Below are 11,379 nucleotides of genomic sequence, written 5' to 3'. Positions count from 1 at the left end.
GGGAGAAGGATATTCCTCGATCTAGTTGAAATTGACTTCATTAAGGGGTTTTTTTAAAGTCCCTGAAGATAGGCTAAAAATAGGTATTCTGGATGACAAGGGTTTAAAAAACCCACCTTGACGAAACCCATGTGACCTCGAACTAATTGTGACCACATTTCTGGCATTCGCTATTTGAGTTAAGGGCTTTGATAATTTTGACTAGATTTAAAATAACCTCGCTTTTGATAGTGATAATGCATTAAATATCTTACATATACATATTTTTTACCTGTTTATAATAATCTTCATGTAATTTGTACCGTCTCCAAAATGTTTTATAATAATTAAAATATCATTCAATTTAATATCTAGCTCTTATTCCTTTTCTGAGAATTTGTAGTCCTGAACATAAAACACCGAACACATGTTGGCACATGTATTTAGGTACCTACTGGTAATTTGATGTTAGCTTTGGTAAGATTTAAAAGTGTTTGTTAATTTTAAACATTGACAAAGGAACAGTTGTGTACTGAAACTGGTCAGCATATTTATTTTACTTAAGTGATTTTATGCAAAGTAAATACGTAATTGAATTTTTTTAAAGTAAAATAATTTCAACCGTTACTACCATAGGAGTTTTAGGCTGTTGATGCAGGGAGCTTCTACTCCAGTTGGAAGTGACAGATGAAAATGACGTAATACTTCCTTGTGTATTTATTATGTGTTGGGACAAATTAGGGATTTTAGCTATAAAGCGCAAGAGTAACAGCTGAACTCTACTCAAGGGTTTCATGGCTCTAATAGTAGCGGTCCCAATTGTTTTCTCTTTTGAATGGAAAATCGAGGTCATTTTCTATTTCCCTGACCGTCATCAATTTGCCGTCCTTGCTAGGTAATCCATGGTTTGGATGTTGACTATTTGTTGTTTGTTTACATACAAGAAATGCATGATTAACCTTCTGCACTGTCCTTGAATACTCCGGACGATAGTAGGTCAGGCGCAGTGGACATTGGTTTCTGGGTGAGTCCAATACTATCATTCAAGAAGCCGGAACAAATTCAGAAGATAGCAAATTTCAAAAATGAAATTTTGTATTTTATTACGCATATATTTTTCATTACTGTGACTAACTGACACAAGTGAGGTTTATTCATTTTAAAAATTAAATATTTATGAAATTCTTTTAGTATACATTTGGTGTGAACGCGTGGAAGCAGTGGGTGGTTACCAAAAACCAGGAGATGGAAAAGAGCACAGTGCGCCGGAAACCCTTCAAATCGGAGATCCTCCAGCTCACGGCGGATGAACTAAACTACTCGCTGTGTCTTTTCGTTAAAGAGGTCAGAAAACCCAACGGCAGCGAGTACGCACCCGACACCATCTACTACCTTGTCCTTGGTGAGTTTCGATCGCCATAATTGTAATGTCACTTCATTATCTCCAGGAGCGATGATCATTTATTTCTCTAAATTTGAGTTGGATTAAATCCGTTTCTCTATATTTGAGATAAGGTTGATTTCTCAAAATTTTAGATAGAGTTAATTTCTCTAAATTTGAGATTGGATTAATTTCTAAAAATTTTAGATCAAATTTGTTTCTCTAAATTTGAGATTGGATTAATTTCTCAAAACTATAGATTAAATTGGTTTTTCTAAATTTGAGATGAGATTAATTTCTCAAAATTTTAAATCGAGTTCGTTTCTCTAAATTTTAGATTGGATTAATTTCTCAAAATTTGAGGTTGAATTCATCGCTCAAAAATATTTTTGTCTTGAAATCTTAAATAGGATTTACGTCTTGAAATTTCTTTCTTATAACAATTTCAACAGATTGGATTTATTTCTCAAAATCTAAGGTTGGATTTCTCAGCAGTGCTTTAACGATACATATTTTGGTTTCAGGAATACAACAGTACTTGTTTGAAAAACGGTCGAATAGACAACATTTTCACAGATAGCTACTATGAAAAATTCACCGAGTGCCTAGACGAAGTCGCCAGAAAGTTCTCCGTTCTCTATAACGATTCCCGTAAGTTGTACATATTACACGAGTGTAGAATAGATATGAATGTTGTACCTGCCTACAGTGATGGGAATGTTTCCTTGCAGAATATATTGTAACGAGAGTGGAGGAGGAACACCTCTGGGAGAGTAAACAACTCGGAGCGCACTCACCTCACGTCCTGCTATCTACTCTAATGTTCTTTAATACAAAACACTTCAATCTTGTGGTAAGTGCTTTAATCTACTTTATTTTATCACCCAGTAGGTATTTTCATGGTTCTTGTGACATCAGATTGGTAACATTTTCAGATGGTACTGTAATATATATATTTTTTTTATATAATTGTTCAATTATAAAATTAATTCCTTTACCATTACAAATACATATTATAAATGTAAGGCTTATAATCCAAATGATTCCCTTTCTATTACTGTTAAGTAGTAGACAATTAAGATGCATAAATATGTATACCTAATAACAATAATGATTCAATTTGTTTGTTTGAAATTAACAGACTGCAGAAGAGCACATGCAGTTGTCTTTCTCTCACATTATGAAGCATTGGAAGAGAAATCCTAACCAACCGGGGGCAGCCAAGATTCCAGGATCAAGAAATGTCTTACTCAGATTCTATCCTCCGCAGTCCGCTCTTGGTTTGTTTTGATTTCTTTATTGAATTAAATATATACAAATGTTGACATGTAAAGTTCAAACAAATATTTTTGCAATTTATAGCGGACCTCTTGGAAAAAAATCTTCTCTCACTGTGTTCATTTAGATAAATTAGCGGATTTTTTCTTATAATCTATTTTTTTAATTTTTACATTTTGTTTAAAACATAAGACATCAGACCAAACTTGGAGTATGAAGTGCACTTAGGTATTTACATCTAATATTAATAATTTATTAAATTTACAGAAGCTAATTCAAGAAAAAAGAAAGTTTATGAGCAACAAGAAAATGAAGAAAATCCTCTCCGATGCCCTGTAAAGTTGTATGAATTCTACCTCTCCAAATGGTAAGCCTAGTTAATTTATAATTTCTTTGATAATTAATAAATTATTTATCAGAATTAGTTGATAATTTTTACTGTTTTAAAAGGCACTTAATTTATGACCAGTGCAGAAGTTTTCTAAAAGCAAATTGTTTCAATGAGTTATCAAAAAATATATATTATAACTTTCTGCATTAGTGTCGGAAGAAATGGTTCCAGAAATTCCAAGCAAATATAATAAGATGTAATGTTAATTCTGAAGTTTTCTCGTGTATTGTATAATCAAGTAGTGTTTATTTTAATTTTTAAGTGTCTATGCCAAAAATATGACAAATTAAGATAAAGGAAAAATACAGAAGACATACCTATAACAATATAGATTATAAATGAAAAAAAACAATTTAAAAATTGTTACAATATAAAACAAAAGGATTTGACAGAAAAACAAAGCAGATCAACATCATTGCATATCAAATTACTGTTTCTTTGAATTCAGTCCAGAATATATAAAATGTGTAAATGGTGTTTTTAAAATAAAGACTAAATAATTGGCATTTTCTAATGCTGCAATTTGGTATGCGAATGTTGATCATGTTAATAAAGGGATCACTCAGTAATTTAAGTTATGTTGTATTTTTCAGAGTTGTCCAACTGCATCATCTAAGTTCATCTTGTATGCAAAATATTTAAGAAATGTTGTACTTTTTCCAATTAATGTTAGCGTAATAACATTCTCATTAACCACTTATTCTCATTGAATTCCAGTCCAGAGAGTGTGAAGACACGTAATGATGTGTTCTACCTGATGCCCGAGAGGTCGTGTGTTCCCGACAGCCCAGTGTGGTACAGTACTCAGGCGTTGGGCAAGGAACCCCTCTCCAAAATGCTGCATCGTGTCAAGATGGTTAAGGAGATCAATATTGCTTTGTTAACAAGCTAAGGTATGTTACATGTATTTCATATTAGTCATTTCTGAGTAACCTCCTATAGCAACTATCATCATTCAGAGGACACATACTACGAGAGCTTGCTACATTACATACACATGTATCCCACGCTTGCCTATATTACAAGGCCTCAGATTTTCTAGTCTTGATAGTCCGGTAATGTTTGTTTTTAAACTACGGGATGCAGACCTGATCCAAGAGTGGTCATGGAATATTATTCAACATGGGTAAAGAAGGTTTAGTGTTGTCAGCTAGGTGAGTATTCAGATCATCTTAAATATGTGTCATATTGTTACCTAAATAAAATATAAAGCCTACCTCTCCTACACAATTCAAATGAATAATTTACAGTTATCGAATATTGTACTTTATTTTTTTGCATCCAATGGTGCAAAAGGACATCGAATGCATTATTCATAAGCATTTATTCTTATTCATTGAAATAAGGATTAGTGCTTTATAAGCTCCTGATGTTACTGGAACCTGCAATGATCTATTGTGACAGGTCCCCGTGGATTAGTTCTCATCCCCCTAGCCCAGGTCTTTATAGAGCCTGGCTACTTGTGTGGAGGGCAAAAGTTCTCATTTTGATCAATATGGCTGTTAGATAGGGGGCGAGAGCGCTCACGCATTTACTACGAATAAAAAATCTTACCCGTATTTCATGCCAAACTTTAAAAAAAAGTCCAGACCCTTATGTCAAACTCTCTAACCAACTATGTATACCACGAGCAAATGACTTTCTTAATTTAAACCATATTTACATATATGATTATGTTGTCAATTAACCTAAAAATTTTATGTCCTCAAGAAAGTTTATTCATCGGTAATATGTGTACATACCTACCATGATTTTAATTTGAATAATATTTTTTTTAAGTACACATAATAATTATATACTAATGTTAAAAATTTGTTTCAGAAATCCATTTATCGTACCGCGACACAATGGATGCATTCGACGATAGACTTTAGTGTTTTCTTATTCCTAGTAAACTCTTGTGGTGCCGAGTGCGTTATTAGTAAGAGATGCAAATTTAAAGAGAGAATATAAAGCCAGGAAAAAGAATTGCGTACAAAAAGGGAGGAGAATTAAGGCTTGAATTTGGTACATTTTGCATACTAAATGTACTCCACTCGACTCCTTAAACGTCTCCCTCTCTGTACGCGACCTTTTACTGGTCAATTAGTCGGACAGCGATGTAGTTTGAAGACGAGTGATGTATGAGTTTAGTATGTAATGAACATAGTGTCATTTTATTCTAATAGTTTCCGAAATTAAAGTGAAATATTTGGTAGGCTTAGTTTTGTAAGGAAAGTACTCTGAAGATTAGAATTTACCAAGAGTGGCATCGACAAATTGAAATGCGTAGACAGATATATTTTTCATTATTTTTGCTTCTAATCATTGCAACTTGTTTAAAATACTATTCATTAACTATTGTATTCAAGTCCCTGTGAATATTTACTTTTTAATCATTAAGTATTTTGGGAAGTAAGGATTTGTTTAAGATATAATTTAAGAAATTTGGGCAGTTATTATGTACTCCCCGTCCTACAAATTGTTTCCGATTTGATTTATTTTTAAGCTGAAAATTGACTGTAATAATTGCAATTTTTTTTTACCAATTTATTAAAATAACTGCCCATTTTTCTGTTGATTATGTTTAAATGTATATCTCGAATTGTTGTGTATTTTTTAGTTTCATGGACCCCTTTATATTTTGTAATTACTGAAATAAACTTATATTGTATTGTATAGTGATGCACACTGATCCTGAATCATTTCTTTCTGGCTTCCTTTTGTAATATTCCCATCTACAAAAACAAACATTTTAATAAACTTTCTTATTTTTATTTAACAACAATGTTTTGAGTTTGTCCAAACTTTTGTAGACAAGGACTGGATTCCACTACCTAGGGAGCTGTCAATATTAACATATTATAACAGAGATGAAGAAAGGGCATATAGAGAAGTCTAGGCATCTACAGGGCTTATATGCCCTGTAACTGGTCGGTTTAAGTGGCCACCTTACACAAAATGTTCTTCATCTCTGTTGTAATATGTTTATATTGACAGCTCGCTAGGGAGTTGAATCCAGTCTTTGTCTTCAGAAGTTTGGACAGATTCAAAACATTGTCGATAAATCCACCTGGTCCACAAAGAATTATAAAAATTGGAAAAATATTTTCAGGCATTGCCTAGTTATGTAGGTGAAATAATTCAATCAAATGAATCTCACACGCATCAATAGAGGTTTCAGCTTTTTAATTTCACAAACATCAACAGATGGAATAATTGAAGGAATATAGGCAGAATAGTGAATGTTACACAGTGTGTAAAGTGGCCACTTAAACCATCCAATGACAGGTCATATGCCCTGTAGATGCCTAGAATTCTATATGCCCTTCTCTAAAATGTTCTTTATCTCTGTTGTAATATGTTAATATATACTATTTGCAAAACTGTTTCATTTACATATTTTACGCGACACACTTAAATTTCTCTTTCAATGTTTTGCTTATAGCTTTTCTCAAAAATTATTCAATAATTTATCAAAGCTTGCCATTGAGATTTGAAATTAGTGGAAAACAAAAATACAGTTTAAATCTTTAAACATTTGAATTAATTATTCTTTCATTCTCATGCAATGCTGGACGATTTTTATGACTTTTTAAAGATTTATCATTAAGACTAAATCATGTCTTATTGATTTTACTATTTTGTTTTTAAGTACTGACAGATCATTTTTATATAATTTGTTTGTTGTATAAGTATCACTTATTTTCGCAACACAATATTTAAAATTCCATTCTCGGTGCTAGAAAAAAGCAATAATATTTTTAATGAATAACATATATCAACTCTGACCGAAGTGGAATGACTTGAAAACGCACTATGTATTATATTCTCAACCAGTAATAATATTATCTCTTCAAACTTGAATAATGAAATGCACAAATCGCTGTTGTATTTTTGTTTGTAGGTGGGAATGAATTCTAGTGTTCTCGTCATTGAAATGGATTTGTTTGAGTAAAAGTATAAAGTGACGGTTGGTATTTTTGTAAAATCGATTCATTAAATATAGAAAATTTTATTAGATCCAATAAGGTACACGCATTCTTATTGAGTTTTGTTTATGATTTCCTTATAATGTGTAAATTGTACTTTGCTTTCATTTGAATGTTGAAGCAAAATATTGCCAGATTTTATATATCATACTAATGTTGAATCACCTTAGCATTGCTAATAAAGATAATATAAATTAATATATAATTTTGTACGACAAATTATATTTTCCACGCTGTCGTAAATAAAGGTTATACTTTGTGTTTCCATTAGAATAGAAATTCATACATATTTTTAAGAGTATCGTAATGTAAAACCTATAAATTTTATTTGTTCTTTACAATAAATGGTTTTGTATATATGGAGATAATTATTCTTTATTTATTAGAGACCTAAAATAGCTTGTTCTCTATCTGGGAACCTACAAACTTTTACATCTGCTGGTAATGTGAAGTCCCATTATCTGGCATCCATTATACATGTTGTTAACAGAGTATTAATTTGATCCATAATATATCATGATAGAAAAGTTAATCAGCAGCAGAGAACTAGAAAACAAGAAACGCAATGAAACAAAAAACAATGTGAATATATTTACAAAACTTAGTGCATTGTTTACCTTATCAGTATAAATATTTGCGCTGCATATCCTCGGGAGTTATTTCGTCTCTTTGCTTGATTTAATCCTAGTTGATTAGATTAATTGGTTTCAAATGGGTAAGGAGGACAATTTTGATAATGAAATAAATAAAATAATTGATTTTTTTACCCATTTATTAAAATTCTGGCTACAAAACCATGCACAAAACAAAGAATCACTCACCAAGTGTTTTTAGGTTAATGTATGATGCTGGAAAAAATTGTAAAAGGTTGACAATACGATAATCATTATAAAGCAATTGATTCACGCATCCAATAAACTGAAAGGTAACAAAAAATATTTTGTATCCCTTGGGATTCGATTCCAAAGGGGGAAAGATTCGATTAGAACAGAATGGAATTCCAAATGAAATCAATCGCTGAATTAAATATTCTTATAATTTATTTTTAAAAAACTTAATCATTAGACTAATACAAATTCCCAAAAAAATATACGACAAATTTGTATTAGAACCTTAATCTAATTAAACCCGTTTTTTTTTCATTTAAGTTTTCATTTTACTTTTGTAGTTGGATTTATTAATTTTAACTGCATATTATTTGGTATTCCATTTTGTCATTAATGATTGAAACTATTCGAACACTTGTGCCGTGAGCTAAGTAGAATGTTAAGTCATACACTGAAGTTTACAGCCTAGAAGTCTTATAATTTATTGTTAATAATTATAGTTTAAGGCCACACTTAGTTACCGTGTACTTAGAAATATAACATGTTTCTATAATTTCTAGCAAAGATTTCCAGTACTGAGAGTGCATTTGAAACACACACCAATACCTAAATTTACTTCACAAGAAATTAACAGACTCATGTATCATTCTTAACATTAATTTATATTTGCGAATTAGAATATAAACGCTGAAATTGAAAAAAAGGATAATTGTCGGAGGAATTAAAATTCTTACTTTAATAAAGTTTACTTAAAGGTAAGTTCATAGTTTTGTTATAAAAATTATATCTAAACCTACAAAATAGACAATTCTATTTAAAATTCACCTTGATAAGTTTAGAAGAATGGGTTAGTTCTCTTTGTACATTTTTATGGGCAGTGTGTTTTCAACTTAGCATACATATTTGTTTAATATATTATGTATTACATATATATATAAAAAATAAACAATAACAATATTCCGGAATTCCCTTAAAATATGTAGGGCAAATTCCAGATAACACGCATTCTAATAGATGGTAAAAATTTCACAGAAATTTTCAGTTTTGAATTGAAACATCATTTCAAATAATAAAGTCAAAATTAAACTAAAAGTAATTCTCTAACTAGATTTCACAACACAGATATTTAAAAAAATATATCTTTATAGTTTAGAGTTACATTACACGTACAATATTTCTTAGCATAGATATAAATGGTAAAAGGTACTGCAAATATATTTCTTCCAATATAATATTTAATAATGTACCGTCTTCTCCCGGACACGTGTTTAATTCATAGGTACGTGAAAAAGTTTCACAAAAAAGATTTCCTCGTGAAATTAGAATTACTTACTAAATTTAACAGTCATTAATCTTATTGATATTTTTTTCATAGAAAAAATGGCTAATTGTATTCGATACACAGAATTTGTCAATTTGTTAAGATTCCGCTAACTTACGTGCATTAAAGTAGCTGGTTTTTAAAAAACATAACTGAAAAAGGTAAAGTCAAACAGTCGTGTCTCGAATACATACAACAATAAAATAAATAAACACAAATAAAATATGACGACTCTCTTAGTCATAGTAAAAATGGCTGATTACTTATGACAATATAAATATAATCAAATTACTCCACTGAGTTTAGTAAAAATTATAGAAATGCTTTTTATTTGTATGTATTTTCTATTCATTACTAGTTTGCACTGTACGATACATATTTAGGATTAAGTACCTTTATACACTAATAAATATTAGAATATTAAGCCTTCAATCGACACACAAATACTCGAAGCATTGCAAATCTTTTCAATTCTCTTGTCAATCATTGTTTTTCTGTTGAATCTTGTTCAAGGTGAACTTCAATTGTTAAAGTATAACAAGTACCATGAGTCAATATTATAAAAAATGACATCTTACGAAGACTTCTTATAAGACTGCCTTCTAGCGCTTGATGTCAAGTCTATAATCTTAACAAGCGACACCTACAAACATTTCATAATAATTATGTCTGTATAATTACATGTCTTAAAACAAAGAATTTATTAATCTTAGATACTACAGTACTCCATAAGTGCATATTAATATTTATCCTTTGGTATACTTGTATGCATAAAAAAATATAAAACGCATTGCTTTAATGCGACAAGTGAATTGTATAAGAATTTAACTGCCTACCAGGAACCATATAAATATGCAACTATGATTTAACATTTGTAGCATCTTTAAAAGCCAAGTTATTAAAACCCCCACATAAAAAGCGTATTCAATAAAATTAATTCAACTTTCAAGAATCTTTGAAAACCTACATAAAAATATACGCCTAGCAAGCTACGTACGGGTATAATTTAATACTCCGTTCATTTTCAAAATCAAACCTTATCGAAAACATTACCTTCGAAGGCAATACTAGTTATGTTAAACAACATTTAAATCTTTAAAAAAAATCAAATATAAAATTTGATTTAAGGTCAAACCACACCACAGCGTCGCTGCGTGACAAAATTTTGTATGGAGTGCCGCACGGTGTAGCACAGCTGTAGCGCGGTTTGTTTAATCCAAAACAGTGAAAAGAACATTCTGCGTTGCTGCGCAGTGACGCTCTAGTGCGGTTTGACCTTTAGAGACAACCTTGCAAAGTCAGAAATTTCTATTACACATTTGTTATGTTTCTATTAACATTTTTCCTTTTAAAAACAAGTCTGAACGTATAGTCGGAAGACATAGCGTTCATGAATACCATTGCATTATTCTTGAGCGGGAGCTGTGAATGTGTTTATACAAATTATGCAAAACTTACACGCATACCCGGTACAGTAATAGCTGTATATATGAGATGTTATATTTCCCATTAGAAATATAAATGCTTATTAAATTTATATTTCCACATCCAGTCGACTAACTCGTCACTTCATTTCTTAAAAATTGATTGCCATACAGTTGATGCCAAAGACAAATCAAACTGAGAGTTCTTTAGGTAAGAAAATCACATAAATGCCTCTGACATGTTATGTTTACCATTCGAATAAGATGTTATCAAGTCAGTTAATAATTGAGTTTTGATCAACACAATGTCACATAAAATGATGTTATTATGACAAAACATTGCTGAAATAGCAAAAAATATTTTGCCTTAATAAAATTGAATATTTAATACATTCAACTGTCTTTTTTCTTAGTAAGGTTTCTTTTGAAGTTACAGTTATGTATTCACATTTCTCATGTTGGTAAGGAGATGAGGGGCGAATTTGTATATTTTATATTACAAGTAGTAAGATCAATGCTGTTATTTTCTTTGTAATTTTAAACAGGTGGTGGTCCCTTAGTATACCTCAGGTGTGGCGTGAAGCCAGCTCCCAAGTTGTTGACTGCGTCACAACACCTGGGTCCTCCCATGAGGCAAGCGCAGAGCAGCGCCAGGAGACAGATCTGGATTGGGAGAGTGCACCAAGCCCACCTCCTTCCACGGCCAGACCCATTGTCCGAGTCGGAAGGATCGTTATCCGGATCATCGGGGGAAGTCAGAGCGCCATTCTCAGCTGCAGATCCCATTCCACTGAAATAAAATAGTAT

The 11,379-nt window shown here is 31.3% G+C and overlaps 2 protein-coding genes across 11 annotated transcripts in view; one reads left to right on the top strand and one right to left on the bottom strand.

The window, feature by feature from the left end:
• Window positions 1–1,170: 1,170 nt before the first annotated feature.
• LOC148274506 (transcriptional regulator QRICH1-like) lies at window positions 1,171–7,365 on the top strand (the record flags this gene model as incomplete). Its single annotated transcript, XM_088237021.1, is given in 8 exon segments — window positions 1,171–1,381; window positions 1,885–1,904; window positions 1,906–2,011; window positions 2,092–2,213; window positions 2,502–2,640; window positions 2,906–3,005; window positions 3,747–3,922; window positions 4,851–7,365. Coding segments are annotated over 7 exon segments (873 nt in total), but the record flags the coding sequence as incomplete, so codon positions are not given.
• A 389-nt stretch (window positions 7,366–7,754) lies between these two features.
• Window positions 7,755–11,379, bottom strand: part of klar (klarsicht) — a 732,252-nt gene continuing 728,627 nt past the window's right edge. For all 10 annotated transcript variants that reach the window (XM_088237010.1, XM_088237009.1, XM_088237011.1 and 7 more), the window contains one exon: window positions 7,755–11,362. In XM_088237010.1, coding sequence (XP_088093136.1) covers window positions 11,110–11,362 — 253 coding nt within the window. In that variant the 3' untranslated portion in view covers window positions 7,755–11,109. The remainder of the gene's footprint in view (window positions 11,363–11,379) is intronic.

The sequence above is a fragment of the Micrasema longulum genome, unplaced genomic scaffold (genome assembly GCF_059751315.1).
Source record: "Micrasema longulum isolate JH-2025_06_02 unplaced genomic scaffold, ASM5975131v1 h1tg001635l, whole genome shotgun sequence".
Classification (NCBI taxonomy): Eukaryota; Metazoa; Arthropoda; class Insecta; order Trichoptera; family Brachycentridae; genus Micrasema; species Micrasema longulum.
This window is presented reverse-complemented; position numbering and strand designations above follow the sequence as displayed.